Raw genomic sequence first — 20,706 nt, 5'->3', positions numbered from 1 at the left:
GGACTTTTTTTTTGGGTTTGGGTCAATACAACTAAAGTACAACGTGAAATTGTATTTGAATCGTCATCATAAACTAACAGGAAAACCTGTTTTTATGCGTTTCCTCATTCGTGCGACCACTTTTGAGTACTTTTATTATTTGTGTGATTCGAGTTTAGATTTAATAATGAAATCGCACCAAATGGGTCGCACAAATGGGAAATCTGGAAAAAACGAACGCACAAAAAACTGGCTTTCTTGTACCACCAATTGAGAAACGAATCATGATTTTGAACAGTGGTTCCTGCGCAGTAAGCATGCTACACATCTGGAGCGGTTGCGTTCAGTACAGAAGTTTAAAGTTGTTCAATGTTTCGTTTATTTTTCACCACGTCATGTAATAACATTGTATACATTTGTAATATCAATATTTTTCGATAGACGGCGAATGACCTGAAGGGTTAAAGCCGACTGAAATAAATCAAATATTCAATCAATCAATTGAACAGTGGTTCATTTAAAAACGTTACTAATCACTCTTTTAACTGGAAAAATATCGTGGCCCTGAAAAGGGCCGTTTTGTTGAAACCTACGCAAAATTATATCATTTAACCTCCAAATCCGTAGAGAGTACGACCTTGGCGTTTCAAAGCGTACACAACGTCCATTGCGGTAACGGTCTTTCGTTTGGCGTGTTCCGTATAGGTAACAGCATCTCTGATTACGTTTTCCAGGAATACTTTCAGCACTCCACGAGTTTCCTCGTAAATAAGACCGGAAATACGCTTCACTCCTCCACGACGAGCCAAACGACGGATGGCGGGCTTTGTGATACCCTGGATGTTATCACGAAGAACCTTACGATGACGCTTGGCTCCTCCTTTTCCCAGTCCTTTTCCTCCTTTACCACGGCCAGTCATTTTTCTGAATTATTGTATGATGCTTTCCAGTACAAACGATGAATGAAACTGATGTTGTTTTCACCTAGGGGTACCCTCTTTTATATCCGAATGTAAATGTTGTTTCCTTCTTCATCATATTGTCATTCTTCTCTTCTCTGCGTTTTCCTTTTTGTTGCGCATGCGCAAAATGGTAACACGTTTCATATATAAAAGCGAGGGAACGCGTGGAAATTTTTCATTCCAAGAACAACTTTGAAACCGTTAACTCTACTGAAATCGTAAGCAATGGCTCGTACCAAGCAGACCGCTCGTAAATCCACCGGAGGAAAGGCTCCTCGCAAACAGTTGGCCACTAAAGCTGCTCGTAAAAGTGCTCCAGCTACCGGAGGAGTCAAGAAGCCACATCGTTATCGGCCAGGAACCGTCGCTCTGCGTGAAATTCGTCGGTACCAAAAGTCGACTGAATTGTTGATCCGTAAGCTTCCATTCCAACGTTTGGTTCGTGAGATTGCTCAGGATTTTAAGACCGATCTTCGCTTCCAGAGCTCGGCTGTTATGGCTCTGCAGGAAGCAAGTGAAGCTTATCTGGTCGGATTATTCGAAGATACCAATCTGTGTGCCATTCATGCCAAACGAGTGACCATTATGCCGAAAGACATCCAATTGGCTCGTCGTATTCGTGGAGAACGCGCCTAAGTCTGACCTATCTGACCTCATTCTCAAACAAACGGCCCTTTTCAGGGCCACCAATTTATGCGAAAAGAGTTTTAAAAACACGTTTTCAAACTCTGACATTCCATACGCTGTCACAAGTATGAATATATGAAATATGAATAAACCTCTGAGCTTGCTGATAAATGTTACTATAGAAGAATACTTTTGATAATAGAACATGCTTCCACAAATATGATCAATTCTTAATCAGTTCAGAGTTATTCGTTTACAAATGCTCGTATTATTTAGTATCATTTTGGAACCAAGCATCGTATTATAATCACTTCTCGTTGCCGGCGAGCGTTAGTCGAGAATGGATTGTCTTTCTTAAGACAGGTGAAGGAGAAGTAATGGAGTAGTTTTCTTTTCACAAGGGCCCTTCTCAGGACTAGAGACGAATGAACTGCAAAAGTTTAAAGTCTCTAAAAACCCAACAAGGAAGGGATGTACTATAATGATATTGGACTTATGTGACAAACAATATTTTACTTTTTGTAATTTGGTATATTAGGATAAATCTTAAAACACTTTCCAATGTGCATTGCAGGCTGATTAATGCACGGTTGGCAATAATACGTAATAATTTATTGCCCAATCTGGTGTCTCCAAAAGACGTAAATGGACGCGTTCTCGATAAAAATATATCTTAGCAATTTTACTATATTTTGATTCGACTTCTCGTGCTATTTGAAAAGGACACTTCAAAGAAGTAGTCTCGAAATAACTCAACTCCCCGTCATCACTAATAAACTTTAATATGCCATGAGAGGGGACATCCGAGTGATATACTGGAATTACGACGTTCCATGAGAATGGACAGTCGAGATTAAAGGGCAACAAGTTTCAGTTATCAAATTCACTCGATGCATTATACATTCTGCACACAATGATCACATCATTCTCAAAACGTACTTCACAATAAATCGTATTACATTAAATTGTTATATCGAGCCATTTTGGACACCTTTTGTGATATTACTTTTCAGAAACTTTCGAGCAATGAAAGCGGAGTGTTCGCACGAGAAGCGACTTGTTATAATAACACCAATAAATGATTGAAAAATTGTATTTTGAACTCTTTAACCTAAATTTTGTGGCCCTGAGAAGGGCCGTTTTTTTCATATTGTAGAATTCAGAATTTACTTGGAGCTGGTATACTTTGTGACGGCTTTGGTTCCTTCGGAGACAGCGTGTTTGGCCAATTCTCCTGGTAGCAATAAACGAACTGCGGTTTGAATTTCACGAGAAGTTATAGTTGATCGCTTGTTGTAATGCGCTAAACGAGATGATTCAGCGGCGATGCGTTCGAAAATATCATTCACAAAGCTGTTCATGATACTCATGGCTTTGGATGAAATACCCGTGTCAGGATGGACTTGTTTCAACACTTTGTAAATGTAGATAGCGTAGCTTTCCTTCCTGCGGACCTTCTTCTTTTTCTTGTCGGTCTTGGTAATACTTTTCTGAGCCTTTCCGGACTTCTTCGCTGCCTTTCCACTGGTTTTAGGAGCCATTGCTACGTTTTAACGCTTTCACTGTTCGAGAGGAACTAATGTTGAAAGCAAGGGAAACATCATGTTATATGCACAGTCAGGGTGGAATGTATGCCCGTCCCCTTATGTTTATGATGCCATTTCATTATATTCGTAGCACTGCCTGAGTGAAAAACTAATAATGGCAGAGTTAGTATAAAAGAGGGTTCGCTTACTGAAAATTTTCATCAGTACAGTTTCGCTTTGCTCGTGAATAACTTCATAATTATATAACAAAAAATGTCTGGACGTGGTAAAGGAGGAAAAGTTAAGGGAAAGGCAAAGTCCCGTTCAAATCGTGCTGGATTGCAGTTCCCAGTGGGTCGAATCCATCGTCTGCTCAGGAAGGGAAACTACGCCGAACGTGTTGGAGCTGGAGCTCCTGTTTACTTGGCAGCAGTGATGGAATATTTGGCAGCTGAAGTGTTGGAGTTGGCAGGAAATGCCGCTCGTGACAACAAGAAGACCAGAATTATCCCACGTCATCTGCAGCTGGCTATTCGTAATGACGAAGAATTGAATAAGCTGCTGTCGGGTGTAACTATAGCTCAAGGCGGAGTTTTGCCCAACATCCAAGCTGTCCTGCTACCCAAGAAGACCGAGAAGAAAGCTTAAATCAACAACGACATGGAACTGCACTAAAATCGAGAACCCAACCGTCCTTTTCAGGACGACAACAAATTTCTAATAAAGAGTTACATTGATTGGTTTTCTAAAAATCAATCCACAGCAATCTCCAAGGAGAGCATCTGTTTCCAAACCGATATGAGTGAATCATTTCACCGAGCTCGGAATATTACCCTGTTGAGCCCAACCGAGGCCGGAGACCGACAATGGACCTTTTCTTTCTAACCCACGTAAGTCCCTGCAGATCGATAGTGGACTTTTCTAAAAATCGATTTCTGACTTATGCTTTCTAAATATGCTTAGCTTTCTCCTGATTAATTCTAGCTAATAATCATAAGTTCAATGTTTTAAACTATTGCAAAGCATCAGCTCACAACGAGGAATGTTTCAAACACTGCTTCGAAATGAAATCGAATCTCGGTTAATCAAATCGATAAAGGCAAGCAGTATTATTATACGAGTAGAATGTAGCAGAAATGGGTAATACATGCTCGTTTTACTCAGGTAGTTGAGATGGGCCAAATTACCAGGTATACCAGCTGCTAAAAAACTACATTTCCAGAATTTTCTTTCCTTCCATGCATACATCCTTCGCCACGTTGCCATGAATAAGATCAGGATGGGAAGCAAAGGATAATGATTGAAGTACCATTCTCATAAAAAAAAAAATCACCAGCAATTCACACTTCCAATGATAACATTGTGTCGAGCTCCGGACCTAGTACTGAATCTCATACAAGACTCGTTAAACAGCTTTGCCTTTCAGTCCTTTCGTCGATAGTGCAGAAAAGCCAAACCACACGATACATCAGAGTTGCTGGATGTTATCAAAGTTTTATCGATTATTTTGTAACAAAAGTACCATAGAAATACTGAAAATTGTGATTTTGGGTAGCTTTTACCTTGTGTACACGGTTTAAAAGTAATTGAAGAGCGTCGTGTCGAAACTGGCTGTTATTCAGCTGATTTGGCGTGAAATCGCTCCATACGTTACTGCAGGTTAACGAAGTTCGACAGAATATAAAATTTTTAACTAATTGAATTTTCTCGTTTTTCTTATTTATTGAAAGCTGTCAATATACATAAATAACATCGATTAATTTTAAGGTTATTGTATATTGAAATCTATCTATGTAATTGAATATTTTCTGCAATCAAACGATTTCTGCAAACTGAAATCAAAGCTTTTAATTTGGCGTTCCTATTCATGCTGTTAAATAGGCAAAGGGCCTGGCTGAGTATGGAAATTAAAAGTGCCCCCAAACCAAATCACCCGCTTTATGGAAAATGTTGTATAGGATACAAAATAAGAAATTTTGAGTATTTTTTGCCTCTATGAGATTCACCATGGAATCTATAGTAAGAAACGTACTTTTCAAGTTTTTGCATCTTACTATGGTGTATCGAGAAATAATATCAAAATAATTTTTTATCAAAAATTTATGTACCAAAAAAAACATTTATGTAATATTGATTTTTTTTTATAGATTCAGTACTGCTTTAATTCGTATTCAAATGTTTTTCTACGCGTTTTCTAGATATGTGTGATTTTTTTCAGAATTTTAACTGTGTGGCGCGATACATAAAATATATATTTATAAATTTTTCGTTTTTTTAGAATTCTGAGAATCTGTACTGGTTTAATCTCTTTTTAGATGTTTGCGATTTTTTTTTCAGAAAATTTTAAGTACTGCGCAGTACAAAAATATGCAATATTTTTTTTTATTTCTATATTGTTTATTGTCTAGTATTTTTTCATTTGGAAAATGAAAATGTTGTATACGGTACAAAATTTCAGAAAATAAATTATTATTCTGAATACCTATACTCAAAACTCAAGCCTATTGAGAATGAAAAAATGGAAATGAAAGATACTCAACACGCACAGTACTGCTTTGAAATGTGTTCGTACGTGTTTTTTTATTTATGATTTTTTTCATAATGTAGCGAGGTTAAAATGAGGAAACAAAAGTACGTTCAATACTTTTTATTTATATGAAATAGATGATTGATAAAATCGTGGATATCAATTCATAATACTAAACAATTCCAAATCTGATCTATTTAAAGAATTATCTAATTTCGCATAAAAAAAAATCGATGGTAATTTTATCATAGTAAGATGTACTACGAGTATTTTTACATATTTTCTTTTTCAAGCAACAAAAAACAACGTTTTAGCCATAGCTCTTATTGTGAACCATATAGATGTTATATTCAAAAATAACATCTAATTTTCTAATTCGCAACAATACTTTCCATAGCGCTGGTGATAAGGTTTGGGACTCTTTTACGAATACGGAATACGCACATACAATTTTAGGATTTTAACCAATTAAAAAAAATAGAAAATTACTGAAATAGAAATAAGAAAAAATATTTAAAAAAAATTAATTAGATATTTTCGTACCGCGCAGTTATCAAAATATTCTGAAAAAGACATACACGAACAAATAAACATAAATACTTATATATGAATTTGACCTTTTTTTTGCACCACATATTATCACACATATCTAAAAAGGTGTAGAAACGCATTTAAATACGAATTAGAGTAGTACTGAATCTCTGAATAAAGAAAATTTCAATATTTCAAGATTTTTCGATACACCATAGTAAGACGCACTTTCATTTTTTTCCAGTAATTTTTATCTCGAAGCTATCGAGAATAGTGTGCAAAAAAATGAAAAGTACGCTTTTTACCACAGATTTTATGGTGAACCTCATATCATTTCTTATTTGGTACCCTACACAATATTTTCCATAATGCGGGTGATTTGGTTTGGGGACAGTTTTTATTTCCATACCCAGCTAAGCTTTTGAATTTAAAAAATGTAGTGCAGCTAAGAACGACACTCAACAAAAAATGGATTCGATTTCTATCCTGAAGCAAATATCAATACAGACTATATCTTCTACATTTTCCGTGCTCGAAGAACAACCAGTATTGCAACTGGATAAATATTACATTTCTTTCAGTCTGATAATCATGTTCAGAAATCTTGAGTTAAGCATTACGTTTGATGTTATTAACTGACCGAAAAAAAAAGTGGGAAGAAGAAATGATTTTTGTTGTCGGCTAATAAAAAATAAATAGATAAGAATATAAAAATAGAGTAACAACATAAAAAAATTCAATTGCTTTGTATGGAAGTTTGTGCTAAGTATCCGAAGCTTCAATATAATTCGGCCAGATCACGAGCAGCCATCATGCACAAAAATAGATTTTATTGAATTAAGATAATTTAATTGATAGCACACACACACACACACACACACTTTCTCACGCTCGCACTCACCTGATGTGACTTCTCGCCCAGTGCCCAGCTTCTCATCACCCGTTGGTGGTCAGGCTCTTAGTGCCGTCGGTCTTCCTTCGTCGTCGCTTACTTTCGTGCACTTCTCTCCCGTTCAATTCCAACCAATATTTCTTTCCAACACTATTTCTATTCACAACAATTTCTTCATCTTTCCAAACTATTATCTCCGTTTAACCACTTTATTTTCTTCTTCTTTTCTTTTTAGGAAGCCGTTTTGTTACCTTCCAATTTTTCATGTTCCACACCGCGAACTTTCACCATTTTATACATCGCGTGTACAACTAAATTTGCTTTTTTACACAAACCATATCTCAGCGACTTGTGTCGCACAGGATTCCCGACCTGCGCCACTTAGAGTCAGAGCAACAGACACGCTTCCCGATAACTCACGCACTTTTGTTACAAATCACCGTTGGCCAATCATTTTCATTTCTTGGTCGTTCACCGGGAACTTTGCGACCAAATATCCGTACACTTTTGCTAAATGCACCGAAGTTAGCTAGTATCGCTGATATTTTCCGGCGGATCGTCGGCAATGAAGGCTAGGCCGGATCGTGCATCGAAATCAACACTGCCAAATTAAACACCGATTTGGAGAAAACGGATGCAATCCGTCCGTCCGTGCTGGTGCGGTGGTAACTGATCAAGTCCCCCGTTTCTCCCGTTTTGCTCACTGTGTTTCTCTGACTTCCTTGGTGCTGCCGCTATTGACTTGAATTGACATCCGTGTTTGGGAAACTCCCTGCGCTCGTTTCGAATCGCTGTTGAGAAAACATTTAGCGTGTTCTTAATTCATGTTTGAAACAATCTTAAATTTCTCTGTTACAGTTCACACGTCCTTACCAGAATCTTGTTTATTACTCACTTGGATATTCTAGGTACCATTCGAAGGCCGTTTCCTATTGAAATCGGTCACCGATTTGGTGCAATTTGACCGAAATACTGATGGTAAGCCTTTTCAAGTACCAACACAACACTAATTTTGCGACTTAAATGTAATGTTAAGGAACAGGAACAGTTTCCGGATCTATTGATACCAAATCCGAATATTTACTCAATAACGGATCATCTTCATCCAAACTTTGGTGCATTTTTTTAAATAATATGCGCAGCAAATATTGTATATCTAATATTTATTTGAGCAGCCACTACAAAATGGCGGATTACATATTTTCTCAGAACCCCATAAATATGGGTATCAAATCAAAGGTCTTGACTAGTAGAACACAGACATTCAAGATAAATGCAAATCCAAATTGTCCGCCACCACCAGATGGCGCCATATATAGTTTTTTCACAACCCCATCAATATGGGTATCAAATGATAGGGCTTGACTAGTAGAATACAGTTATTTATGGAAAATGCAAATCTAAGAAGGCGGCCACTACAAAATGGCGGATTACATATTTTCTCAGAACCTCATCAATATGGATATCAAATGAAAGGGATTGACTAGTATAACATAGTTATTTATGGGATATACAAATCCACCACAAGATGGCGATGGCGACAAGATGGATATTCATCGGAATATTTTGATGATGTACTGTATTCTATTGGTCAAATCATTTCATTTGATACCAATATTGAGAGGATTTCAAAAAAAAACATAGTCGACCATTTCGTGGCGGTGACCTTTAGGTATTTATGTTGTTCATAATGTAGTGTATTCTCCAAGTCAAGCCATTCAGCCAATTTTTAGCGGCGGCCAAATTGAATTTTTTCAAGATCAAGGAATACGCAGTTTTATAATGGCAGTAAAATTAAAGGTAATTTCAGATCAATCAGTGATCAGGAACGGGGTCCAATTTCAATCAATGTGGGACAATCCTACAAACACTCAAGCATACAAACAAACAGGACAAGCTGAATGAAACTATTGAAAAAGTAATTGTTTATTTGGGAACTGCGGCCATCTTGGACATTGATTTTTAATGATCTACTGTGTTCTACCAGTCGAGCACATTCAATTGATACCCATATTGATGGGGCTTTGAAAGAAAAAATATGGCGCCATCTTGTGGTGGAGACCATTTTGGATTTGCATTTTTTCATAAATAACTGTGTTCTACTAGTCAATCCCTTTCATTTGATACCCATATTGTTGGGGTTCTCAGAAAATATGTAATTCGCCATTTTGTAGCGGCCGCCATCTTGGTTTTGAATTTTTCATAAATAACTGTATTCTACTAGTCAAGGCCTTTGATTGCCATTGTTTTTTCATATGCCATATTTCATATAGCCAAATTTATGGGGTTTTGAGAAAACCCATATTGATAGGATTTTGAGAAAATATGTCCATAATCCGCCATTTTGTACCGGCCGCCATCTTGGATTTTCAAGATCACGGAATACGCAGTTTTATAATGACATCCGAGATAAAGATGTGTTCCAAATTTCAGATCAAACGGTTAACAGAAAGAGGGTTAAATTTCTATCAATGTGATACAGCGCTATAGACAACGTTATAGCGCTATAGACAACGTTACAGAGTTACAAAGTCACAAAAATACAAACATGTCCAAGCTAGATAAAACCGTTCAATAAATAAGTGCAAATCATAATAATATTACGTTTACCGAGAGAAAATTCTTTGTTTTGTGATTATCCGGAGTGAAAAAAAAAATCAATACTCCGGATAATCGAGTCCGACCTGTATTTGACGTTTAGAGCAATTGCAAATGAAATCGACAAATGACATAACATGAGTATTTTTGATTGGAAATATTTTTTTAAATATCTCGAGAATGGCTGCATTTAGAATGAGATTGAGAATGACCTTTTTTGTTTCAAATCACATCAGATGTTCATCAGAAGTTTGTCAAAAATAGTTTTACCATCTTGGATTATTTTTTTTTCTCCATGACTTCTATTTTATATGAAAAACATCAATACTCTATAACTCTTTCTGAGACACCATTTCGGTCCGACTTATAGTTTTTGAGATTTAAATTATCAAAGATTCCTCTTACTAGAATCGATACGCCATTTACAAAACTTACACTTGAGTAAAAAAAATTCCCAATTGGTGTGGAGAACAAATATTTGCTTCAACCCAAACGGAATACAAACCTTCATTCGAATCAAAAATATATGTTTTAAAATCTGCATTTTTAGGTCAATTTCATTTGGAATTGCACTATATGAATCCATTCTATCCGGTGACAAAATGAACTAAAATAAAATAAGTATAGACCGGTAATGATGTTATGCATCATCTATATATATATATATATATATATATATATATATATATATATATATATATATATATATATATATATATATATATATATATATATATATATATATATATATATATATATATATATATATATATATATATATATATATATACAGTGAAAGCTCTCTATAGCGACATCGCAAGGGACCGTCGTTATAGAGAAATGTCGCTATAAAAACTGTCGCTATAGAGAATCCGGATGTCGTTATAAAGAGAGAAACGCTCAAGTCCATGCGAAACAAATCAATTATATTATTAACGAAGGAATTAACAGAAAAAATTGAAACAAAACATTAAACAAGACACAAAATTCAGCTTATTTGTCCCCCAACAAAGTTTTCTTTAAATCAAAAAATTTTGAAAAGCTGTCCTTTGGTAATTTTTTGCTAGTTAATAAACCAGCATAAATCGTTTGGAAAGCATCTTCTAGCTGGTTTTGAGAGGGTGTGCTTATAGTTTCATTGTCAACTACATCGTCAGGTACTGAATGAATTTCATCATCATCGTTATCAATAGATGATTGCTCTTGCACTGTTTTTATGATGTCTTCGTCAGACAAAATTGCTCCTTCGCATAAATTGTCGTCAAAAGTCACGTAGTCTGAAAATGGCAAATGTCGATTATACCTTATATGATATTTGAAAATAATATCCATTTATAACCAAACCTTCAAAAGAATCAAAACCTTGCTCAGCGAGTGCTTCAAAATTCGATCGGAATACATTTTCCTCTAGTGGGTCGTTATCAATGCTGTTTTCATTGATGCAAATCAAATTATCTGATTTCACAAAGCCAGCTTTGACGAAGCAATTAACAATTGTGGATTGTTTGACATGATTTTGCCACGCATCAGCTAGCATACAAACACACTGTAGGAGGTTGACATTCAACAATTCGTCTTTTTCTATCGCATTCAGTTGGTCTCTTACTAATTTGTTGCGGTAGTACACTTTCAAAGCTTTAATTATTCCAAGATCAAGTGGTTGGAGCACAGAAGTCATGTTTGGAGGAAAATATTGCAGTCTGCAATTTCTTAATTTTTGTTGAATATTTGGATGGCTAGGACAATTATCGATGAACAAAATGATACGTCTTCCTTCAGACACCATTCTCTCATCCAGGTTTAAAATCCATTCTTCAAACAACGCGCTCACCATCCACGCATTTTTGTTGCTTTTGTAGATCACTGGAAGGTTCTTAATGTTTTTAAAACATCTAGGTTTGGCACTCTTACCAATGACCAAAAGTTCTAACTTTTCCGATCCGTCCATATTTGTTGCCACAACAACTGTGATTCGCTCTTTGGAATTTTTGCCTCCGTGACATTTATCGCTTTTGAAGCAATATGTCTTATTGGGTAAGCATTTGAAAAATAAACCCGTTTCATCCATATTAAAAATATCTTGTGGGCTATAGTCAGCAATCAATAGCGGTAACGCATCGGATTTGAACTGCTCAGCAGCTCCGACATCAACAGCTGCACTTTCACCACTTGCAGTTTTAAACGAAAGCCCATTCCTTTTGACGAATTTTTGGAACCATCCGTCGCTGGCTTTAAATGATTTTTTCTCTAGTTTCGCTGCGAGCTCATTGGCTTTTTCTTTTATGATCACGCCAGATAGGGGGATATTATACGAAATCGCCTGCTGGCAAAAAAGCATAACAGCTTTTTCTACGGCATCATACTGAACCGAGCGAGTTTTTTTGAATTCTAGCGAAAACCGACGAGCCTGTAAATTTTTTACATTTTGGTATATTGAACATCAGCAGTTAAAACCTTTATTCTTACCTTTTCACGAATTTGGATCTTATTTTTGATTATGGATGAAATCGTGTTGTGCGGCACATTAAATTCACTGGATAATGTTTTGTTTTTAATGCCTTTTTCAAATTTTTCAATTATAACCAATTTATTTTTTAGCGTCAAAGATTTTCTTGTCTTTGAATTCATTTTGGACTGGAAATTTATATTAAAACAAACTATACTTCAAACTGTTGCGTGAGTATGAATTTAAAAGCTTACCATGTAACAGTTACGCGGACTATACTTTTCGTTTTAAGTTCAATTCGAATACTTTATTTCCTCAAGCACGGGATTCTTGTACAACAATGCTTCAATTGATTTGTTTCAATAAGCTTTACCTATCTTTTATCAGCTTACAGGTTTCCTATGTGTGTGTATTGTGATAGCTGAGCTGAATTCGTGTTGAATTCAGATGTCTCGAAACTGAACAAAGATAAGGAAACTGACAGCACTCTTTTTTTGCCTCGCCCTAGCACTGTTTGGGCGGAATGGATTTTATTTGCGCCAGAATCATTTTGAGTACACGTGATCCACAACAGCTAATCTGTTTTGTATTCCTTTTTACCCACACGGTATCGTTTAGTTAGTTTCCTATTGCGCATCACAAGAGCTTCAAAGCGATCACGTCTCTTTCGAGAGTTATTTTTTGCATTGCTCTTTCGCTTTACGATATGGTACAGCTTAAAATTATGTGCAGCAGAGTTTTGAATACATATATGAAAATGTACCGTCAGCAGAATCGCGTCTGAATATATGTTCAAGTTGAGTGATGTTTCAAATTTAAATTTCTCTGTTTTTGTAAAGTATCCGAATATTAATATTAGTTGCGCACGAACATTTAATCGTTCACAAAACATAATATAGACTATTTTCGTTCATAGTCATATACTAAGTTCAATCAAGTTCATTATTATTGCACTGTTGGCGTGACCTTGAGAATTGTCGCAATAGAGAATGATATGTATGAGCGGTAATGTGTCGCTACAGGGAATGGTCGTTATAGAGAAATGTCGCTATAAAGAAAAGAATTTCTATGCGATTTTGAAGGGACCTTTGGAAATGTCGTTATAGAGAGATTTGTCGCTATAAAAGTTGTCGCTATAGAGAGCTTTGACTGTATATATATATATATATATATATATATATATATATATATATATATATATAAATATATATATATATATATATATATATATATAAAAATGGATTTCTGTCTGTCTGTCTGATTCTTATGGACTCGGAAACTACTGAACCGATCGACATGAAAATTGGTATGTTGGGGTTTTTTGTGGCCGGGGAAGGTTTTCATGATAGTTTGAGACTCCTCCCCCCTCTCTAAGGGGGGCTGTCATACAAATGAAACACAAATTTCTGCATAACTCGAAAACTAATCAAGAAAATACCAAATTAGGCATGTGAAGGTTTCAAGGGACATAACAGGTTTCTATGGTGAATAGACACTCCTCCTGTCTCACTTAGAGGGCAGGGGGCTGCCATACAAATGAAGCATACATTTCCGCATAATTCAAGAACTAATCAAGCAAACGGAACTAAATTTGGCATGTGGAGGTATTATGGGGAAGAAACATTTCTAAGGTGGTTCGACACTCCTCTTAGGGTGGGCTGTCATATAAACGAAAAACAAATTTCTAAGAAACAGTAAAATCAGAGAGATGTTTTCCCCTTTTTATGTTATGATTTTCCAAATCTAACCGGTGGTCAAAAAATCATTTTACCCGTTTTTCCAAAAATCATAACTTTTGAATGTTTGAATGTTATGTCCAATTAAAACCAAATAGTTTATAGTGCCACATTTGCGATTAAACTGGATTTTAGTCGCATAGATCTAGTATATTCGCACAGAAATATTGCAAAAAGACTGAAAACATGTAAACTTTGAAAAGTTATAACTCAAAAACGAAAAAAAACCTTTTTGATTTTTAGAATATGTTATGTAAAACATCCTTAGTTTTCAAGAAAAAATAAAAACAAAAAAATGGCGCACTTGATCCCGAGACCATGTAAACTATAAAAAGCAAATACAATCAATAATCACGAAAACAAAATCCAATTTTATCGCAGGTGTAATATTTTTTCAAAGGAGACTAGCTTCTTGACTTCAATTTCATGTATCGACCATATCGAGAAAAAATGGGAAAACCGATTTTTCAAATCGAACCATCGGTTAGATTTGAAAACTCATAAGTTGAAAACAAAACAAAAATACATCTCTGATTTTAAGATATGTTATGTAAAACATTCTCAGCTTTCAAGAAAAAATATAAAAATATATAGCGCAGGAAAAAAAGGAACAGGAAAAAAAAAACAAATACAATCGATAATTACGAAGAACAATTCAAATATTTTGGAAGCGGGTTTTTTAATGAACAGGTGATTGATTTTAAATTTTTGACTTTGATTGACTTTAAATTGAATCGAAATGGTCACCCTAACGAAAGAATAAAAAAATACGAGTCTAATATCTTGCGATAAGAGACAAAACTACCACTTCCATGAGATTCTGAGAACCACTGAATCGGTTTGGCATCGAATTGACTGTATTAAAATATGACACCATTGTTTGTCTCAATTTTCATTCAAAATTTTCTTTATCACTTGGAGAAAACTGGATGCTTTATTACAGTAATTTTCAACCGGCGGGGAATTTAGTCATTAAAAGGGGGGAATTCTGCAAGGGACTATTGTACATTTACTTCGCTTTGAATTTGACAATGATTAACAAAAATTGCTACAAAAACTTTATTGGATACGCTAAAATTTGCGATCCTCGGCAAACATTTCTAAATCTGGAATGTAATGTTCGATTGAACAACTTCACAATGTTTCAAAGACTTTCGTCAAAGAATGATGATGGAACAGACGACGAAACAGTACAGAAGACCATTAAAAAGAAAATTGTACAGCATTTGTCAAGATTTTTTACAACAAGTTAAACTTGAAACATGTCATATCATGTTTCATGTTTCATGTTTCATGTTTCATGTAACCATGTCAAATAACAAGATTTGGACATGGTTTGAATCCCCTTTCGACTGGCAGTGACGAAAGTTTCGGATCAATTTTAGAACAAATTCATCGATCTGCAAATGATCGAAAAATGATATCCTGATATGCGAATTAAGCGTTACGAGTATTGTTGTCTAGTGTGTAGTATTTATGTGAATCTGGATTTTCTACAATGCTGCTGATGGAAAGAAAACACCGTAACAGAGTGGATATCGAAGATAACATGAGTTGTGCTTTTTGACAACGTGCTCAAGAATTATGATTTTGGCGGAAATCATTCAGACGCAGGTGTCATACTGACTTTATATACCTTTTTTGTAGTCAGATACAAGTACAGAATCATATTTGTTGCGAATATAACTTGAAAGCCGTTTGTATTCATTCATTATTTTACTGATATGCTACAGACTTTCTTACAAAATACTGATAGGGGGAAGCACTGGGATTAATCTTCGTCAAAAGTGGAAAGGAGCAGAAAAGGTTGAAAACCACTGCTCTATTACATAGGATATTTATTATATACGGAATGGATAACTCTCATCCATGATTTTTATTTTTTAAATGTGTTTATCCTTCTCCAAAATACATGCACACAAGTTTACTCTTCAAATTTCGATTCGAATTATGCGTGATACGGATAAGCCAGATCTGAGCTTTCAGTTTTACCAGGATGATGTGTTGGATTTGTTACCGTTTATCTGCGCAGTCGGGTAATTACCTGTATTGAATTAGGATCTCACAGTTGGGTAGTTGAAATGTACGTTTTGTAGCGAGTACAAATCTTGAGCTTTGTCGTTCCATATGAGCTGCCTGTTGAACAGACTAAGCAGATGAAGAATTAAGGTAGTTAAAGTTGGAATTGTGGAATGTGAGTTGTTGTCGAAGGACTGAACAAGATAAAACTAATAAATTGATTTCAAACATGCTGCTATTGACTATTCGAATGAACCCATTGGAGAGTTGTCTTTGGAAAGCTAGCTTATATTGAAATAACATTTCACTTACGAGTGGCAAAAAAAAAACTGAAATAGTAAAAACGATGACAGAAAGAAAAAAAAATTAAAAGCGGAAACATTCAACAGATGAAATGAAAAATGCAGAAGCACAGCTATGGTTTTTTTCAACTTTCAATTTTAGGTTATACTGGTTTGGAGTCAACATATGAATAACATACAAATTCACCAAATCATAGGGTACATGTAAACATTATTAACATCATGATGATTTTTAAAATTTTAAATGATTTTAAATAAATAAAATATTTTTGATCTGTACAGTTTGGGATTTTGTAGCAGAATATCGATAACACAAATGTTGGCAAACAGTTTGTATTACCAATCCATCCTCGGAACGTGAATCGTAACTACGAATATGATTGTACGAATAATGATGATATTTTCTCTAAAAGTATTCAAATTTCTTTCATTTCACAGAACAAATTTAAATAATGGTAACAATTTTGTATGGGTATATTGAGTCATATGAAAGCGAACGGAAATCAAAAAGTGCCTGAGCTGCTCCGATGGCAGCAAAGTTTAGATGAAAATACTTCGCTGTGTTGATGAAGAAACATACAATTTTGGTATCAAATGATCGGGGAAATGTTGCTCTTCTTTACAAACAACTTTTTATCGTCGTTTTACTTTTGTAATAACACAATTTTACACATTTTCAGTATTGTGTTAATAGTTCTGATACATACTATGCACATTACCGGAAAATTGTTGCGAAACGAGAAGTGATTTTTAACATCAGACAACTCTGAATGTTAGCTAGATTATCATAGCGTGCAATGAAAAGCGTATAACGTTATTTTGTGCGAATTAGGACAAAGAAAATTACCATGTCTTAAAATATGAATTTCAAAAACGCAAAAGATTTTCTCAACAACGAATTGAAACGAACGCACTGAGTTTCCCTAACACAGATGTCAATTTCGAGCACAAGTGGCGACACAGAGCGCACCATGGAATTCAGCATTTCGTTGAAACATAGTAGTGAAATACAGTGAAAAATGGCCGATACAGCTACTGAAGTCGTTACCGCAGCATCGGTTGCCGCATCTCCAGCCAAGACACCGAAAAAGGCTCGTGCTCCTAAAGGAGAGGGTAAGAAACCGAAAAAGCCAGCCACTCATCCACCAGTGAATGAAATGGTTTTAGCCGCCATCAAGACTTTGAAGGAACGTAATGGATCATCTCTTCAGGCCATCAAGAAGTTTATCGGTGCCAATTACAAGTGCGACGTTGCTAAGCTCTCAACTTTCATCAAGAAATCTCTGAAGAGTGGTGTTGAGAAAGGTAGTCTTGTGCAAACCAAAGGAAGTGGAGCATCGGGGTCCTTTAAAATTAAATCTAAGGACAAGACACCTGCGGGCGAGAAGAAACCAAAGAAAACTGCGGCTGGGAAGAAGCCTTCAGGGGAAAAGAAAGTTGCCAAAAAGGCAGCCACTCCCAAAACTGCTGCCGTCAAAAAGCCTAAGGCAGCACCAGCAAAGAAAGCGGTTGAGAAGAAGGCTAAAGCAGCCGTCGCCAAAGTTGCCAAAAAGGCTGGAACCGTGAAAAAAGCGGCCGCTCCCAAACAGAAAGCAACCAAACCATCGAAAACAGCGGCGAAGAAGCCTAAAACTCCAAAACCGAAAAAGGCTGCACCGGCTAAGAAACCCGCTCCGAAGAAAGCCGCCGCCAAGAAGTAAAGTTCAGTCGATTGAAATGATTTAAAAACAAACAGTCCTTCTCAGGACTACAAACACATTGAATCGAAAGAGTAACAAAAGTTTTTCACCTCAAATAATAATTCAAATGATTTTTTTATAACAGTTAATATACATTTTCACACATCTGCATCATGTGTCCAACATTGTACACTATTAAGAATGTTCATATTCTAACGAAACGAGATATGATGGCCAACTGATGATATCGAAAAGCATCAATTGTGTAACAAACTTTACGTCGAGCCTGCATTAGGTTGCGATCACATGAGGTTTTGGTCTAAAATCATTCATAGCCATCGCGATCGTTTTGAGATTACATGTACCCAAGTATAGTTTACAATGATCCCTCATTCGACTCATAATTCACAGACATTCAGTCAACAAATATTGGACTTTTTTTTTGGGTTTGGGTCAATACAACTAAAGTACAACGTGAAATTGTATTTGAATCGTCATCATAAACTAACAGGAAAACCTGTTTTTATGCGTTTCCTCATTCGTGCGACCATTTTTGAGTACTTTTATTATTTGTGTGATTCGAGTTTAGATTTAATAATGAAATCGCACCAAATGGGTCGCACAAATGGGAAATCTGGCAAAAACGAACGCACAAAAAACTGGCTTTCTTGTACCACCAATTGAGAAACGAATCATGATTTTGAACAGTGGTTCCTGCGCAGTAAGCATGCTACACATCTGGAGCGGTTGCGTTCAGTACAGAAGTTTAAAGTTGTTCAATGTTTCGTTTATTTTTCACCACGTCATGTAATAACATTGTATACATTTGTAATATCAATATTTTTCGATAGACGGCGAATGACCTGAAGGGTTAAAGCCGACTGAAATAAATCAAATAATCAATCAATCAATTGAACAGTGGTTCATTTAAAAACGTTACTAATCACTCTTTTAACTGGAAAAATATCGTGGCCCTGAAAAGGGCCGTTTTGTTGAAACCTACGCAAAAGTATATCATTTAACCTCCAAATCCGTAGAGAGTACGACCTTGGCGTTTCAAAGCGTACACAACGTCCATTGCGGTAACGGTCTTTCGTTTGGCGTGTTCCGTATAGGTAACAGCATCTCTGATTACGTTTTCCAGGAATACTTTCAGCACTCCACGAGTTTCCTCGTAAATAAGACCGGAAATACGCTTCACTCCTCCACGACGAGCCAAACGACGGATGGCGGGCTTTGTGATACCCTGGATGTTATCACGAAGAACCTTACGATGACGCTTGGCTCCTCCTTTTCCCAGTCCTTTTCCTCCTTTACCACGGCCAGTCATTTTTCTGAATTATTGTATGATGCTTTCCAGTACAAACGATGAATGAAACTGATGTTGTTTTCACCTAGGGGTACCCTCTTTTATATCCGAATGTAAATGTTGTTTCCTTCTTCATCATATTGTCATTCTTCTCTTCTCTGCGTTTTCCTTTTTGTTGCGCATGCGCAAAATGGTAACACGTTTCATATATAAAAGCGAGGGAACGCGTGGAAATTTTTCATTCCAAGAACAACTTTGAAACCGTTAACTCTACTGAAATCGTAAGCAATGGCTCGTACCAAGCAGACCGCTCGTAAATCCACCGGAGGAAAGGCTCCTCGCAAACAGTTGGCCACTAAAGCTGCTCGTAAAAGTGCTCCAGCTACCGGAGGAGTCAAGAAGCCACATCGTTATCGGCCAGGAACCGTCGCTCTGCGTGAAATTCGTCGGTACCAAAAGTCGACTGAATTGTTGATCCGTAAGCTTCCATTCCAACGTTTGGTTCGTGAGATTGCTCAGGATTTTAAGACCGATCTTCGCTTCCAGAGCTCGGCTGTTATGGCTCTGCAGGAAGCAAGTGAAGCTTATCTGGTCGGATTATTCGAAGATACCAATCTGTGTGCCATTCATGCCAAACGAGTGACCATTATGCCGAAAGACATCCAATTGGCTCGTCGTATTCGTGGAGAACGCGCCTAAGTCTGACCTATCTGACCTCATTCTCAAACAAACGGCCCTTTTCAGGGCCACCAATTTATGCGAAAAGAGTTTTAAAAACACGTTTTCAAACTCTGACATTCCATACGCTGTCACAAGTATGAATATATGAAATATGAATGAACCTCTGAGCTTGCTGATAAATGTTACTATAGAAGAATATGTTTGATAATAGAACATGCTTCCACAAATATGATCAATTCTTAATCAGTTCAGAGTTATTCGTTTACAAATGCTCGTATTATTTAGTATCATTTTGGAACCAAGCATCGTATTATAATCACTTCTCGTTGCCGGCGAGCGTTAGTCGAGAATGGATTGTCTTTCTTAAGACAGGTGAAGGAGAAGTAATGGAGTAGTTTTCTTTTCACAAGGGCCCTTCTCAGGACTAGAGACGAATGAACTGCAAAAGTTTAAAGTCTCTAAAAACCCAACAAGGAAGGGATGTACTATAATGATATTGGACTTATGTGACAAACAATATTTTACTTTTTGTAATTTGGTATATTAGGATAAATCTTAAAACACTTTCCAATGTGCATTGCAGGCTGATTAATGCACGGTTGGCAATAATACGTAATAATTTATTGCCCAATCTGGTGTCTCCAAAAGACGTAAATGGACGCGTTCTCGATAAAAATATATCTTAGCAATTTTACTATATTTTGATTCGACTTCTCGTGCTATTTGAAAAGGACACTTCAAAGAAGTAGTCTCGAAATAACTCAACTCCCCGTCATCACTAATAAACTTTAATATGCCATGAGAGGGGACATCCGAGTGATATACTGGAATTACGACGTTCCATGAGAATGGACAGTCGAGATTAAAGGGCAACAAGTTTCAGTTATCAAAT

At 36.2% G+C, this 20,706-nt stretch overlaps 7 protein-coding genes across 7 annotated transcripts; 3 read left to right on the top strand and 4 right to left on the bottom strand.

Moving 5' to 3' along the window:
• Positions 1 to 359: 359 nt before the first annotated feature.
• On the bottom strand, positions 360 to 942 carry LOC129781996 (histone H4). The gene has a single exon (XM_055789491.1). The coding sequence runs from the start codon at positions 897 to 899 to the stop codon at positions 588 to 590; it is 312 nt and encodes a 103-aa protein (XP_055645466.1). The 5' UTR covers positions 900 to 942; the 3' UTR covers positions 360 to 587.
• A 167-nt stretch (positions 943 to 1,109) lies between these two features.
• Positions 1,110 to 19,855, top strand: LOC129782002 (histone H3.v1-like). The gene is made up of 4 exons (XM_055789498.1): positions 1,110 to 1,569; positions 17,178 to 17,841; positions 17,891 to 17,916; positions 19,420 to 19,855. Exons 1-4 carry the CDS (start codon positions 1,167 to 1,169, stop codon positions 19,830 to 19,832), a joined length of 1,506 nt encoding a protein of 501 aa, XP_055645473.1. The 5' UTR covers positions 1,110 to 1,166; the 3' UTR covers positions 19,833 to 19,855.
• Positions 2,735 to 3,123, bottom strand: LOC129781991 (histone H2B-like). The gene has a single exon (XM_055789487.1). It carries the CDS (start codon positions 3,107 to 3,109, stop codon positions 2,735 to 2,737), a length of 375 nt encoding a protein of 124 aa, XP_055645462.1. The 5' UTR covers positions 3,110 to 3,123.
• On the top strand, positions 3,368 to 4,324 carry LOC129781985 (histone H2A). Its single transcript, XM_055789479.1, has one exon. The coding sequence runs from the start codon at positions 3,368 to 3,370 to the stop codon at positions 3,740 to 3,742; it is 375 nt and encodes a 124-aa protein (XP_055645454.1). The 3' UTR covers positions 3,743 to 4,324.
• Positions 10,456 to 13,218, bottom strand: LOC129781977 (tigger transposable element-derived protein 4-like). Its single transcript, XM_055789471.1, has 2 exons — positions 10,987 to 13,218; positions 10,456 to 10,919 (listed from the first exon to the last, which is right to left on the bottom strand). The coding sequence occupies exons 1-2, from the start codon at positions 11,978 to 11,980 to the stop codon at positions 10,636 to 10,638; spliced, it is 1,278 nt and encodes a 425-aa protein (XP_055645446.1). The 5' UTR covers positions 11,981 to 13,218; the 3' UTR covers positions 10,456 to 10,635.
• Positions 17,139 to 18,050, top strand: LOC129781979 (histone H1B-like). Its single transcript, XM_055789474.1, has one exon. The coding sequence runs from the start codon at positions 17,165 to 17,167 to the stop codon at positions 17,843 to 17,845; it is 681 nt and encodes a 226-aa protein (XP_055645449.1). The 5' UTR covers positions 17,139 to 17,164; the 3' UTR covers positions 17,846 to 18,050.
• On the bottom strand, positions 18,590 to 19,197 carry LOC129781998 (histone H4). Its single transcript, XM_055789494.1, has one exon. It carries the CDS (start codon positions 19,152 to 19,154, stop codon positions 18,843 to 18,845), a length of 312 nt encoding a protein of 103 aa, XP_055645469.1. The 5' UTR covers positions 19,155 to 19,197; the 3' UTR covers positions 18,590 to 18,842.
• Positions 19,856 to 20,706: the final 851 nt, after the last annotated feature.

Source organism: Toxorhynchites rutilus, unplaced genomic scaffold (genome assembly GCF_029784135.1).
Source record: "Toxorhynchites rutilus septentrionalis strain SRP unplaced genomic scaffold, ASM2978413v1 HiC_scaffold_32, whole genome shotgun sequence".
NCBI classification, from domain to species: domain Eukaryota; kingdom Metazoa; phylum Arthropoda; class Insecta; order Diptera; family Culicidae; genus Toxorhynchites; species Toxorhynchites rutilus.
The sequence above is the reverse complement of the archived record's forward strand: the minus strand, read 5'-3'. Positions and strand labels throughout refer to the sequence as shown.

What these genes read in the sequence shown, in the direction of transcription:
- LOC129781996 (XM_055789491.1), bottom strand. Translation starts at nt 899, where the DNA reads ATGACTGGCCGTGGTAAAGGAGGAAAAGGACTGGGAAAAGGAGGAGCC.
- LOC129782002 (XM_055789498.1), top strand. Translation starts at nt 1,167, where the DNA reads ATGGCTCGTACCAAGCAGACCGCTCGTAAATCCACCGGAGGAAAGGCT. An exon ending in TCGTCGTATTCGTGGAGAAC is followed by an intron (nt 1,570 to 17,177) that starts GCGCCTAAGTCT and finishes TGGCCGATACAG; the next exon opens with CTACTGAAGTCGTTACCGCA. An exon ending in AAACACATTGAATCGAAAGA is followed by an intron (nt 17,917 to 19,419) that starts GTAACAAAAGTT and finishes TGAAATCGTAAG; the next exon opens with CAATGGCTCGTACCAAGCAG.
- LOC129781991 (XM_055789487.1), bottom strand. Translation starts at nt 3,109, where the DNA reads ATGGCTCCTAAAACCAGTGGAAAGGCAGCGAAGAAGTCCGGAAAGGCT.
- LOC129781985 (XM_055789479.1), top strand. Translation starts at nt 3,368, where the DNA reads ATGTCTGGACGTGGTAAAGGAGGAAAAGTTAAGGGAAAGGCAAAGTCC.
- LOC129781977 (XM_055789471.1), bottom strand. Translation starts at nt 11,980, where the DNA reads ATGCTTTTTTGCCAGCAGGCGATTTCGTATAATATCCCCCTATCTGGC. An exon ending in AGGTTTTGATTCTTTTGAAG is followed by an intron (nt 10,920 to 10,986) that starts GTTTGGTTATAA and finishes TGCCATTTTCAG; the next exon opens with ACTACGTGACTTTTGACGAC.
- LOC129781979 (XM_055789474.1), top strand. Translation starts at nt 17,165, where the DNA reads ATGGCCGATACAGCTACTGAAGTCGTTACCGCAGCATCGGTTGCCGCA.
- LOC129781998 (XM_055789494.1), bottom strand. Translation starts at nt 19,154, where the DNA reads ATGACTGGCCGTGGTAAAGGAGGAAAAGGACTGGGAAAAGGAGGAGCC.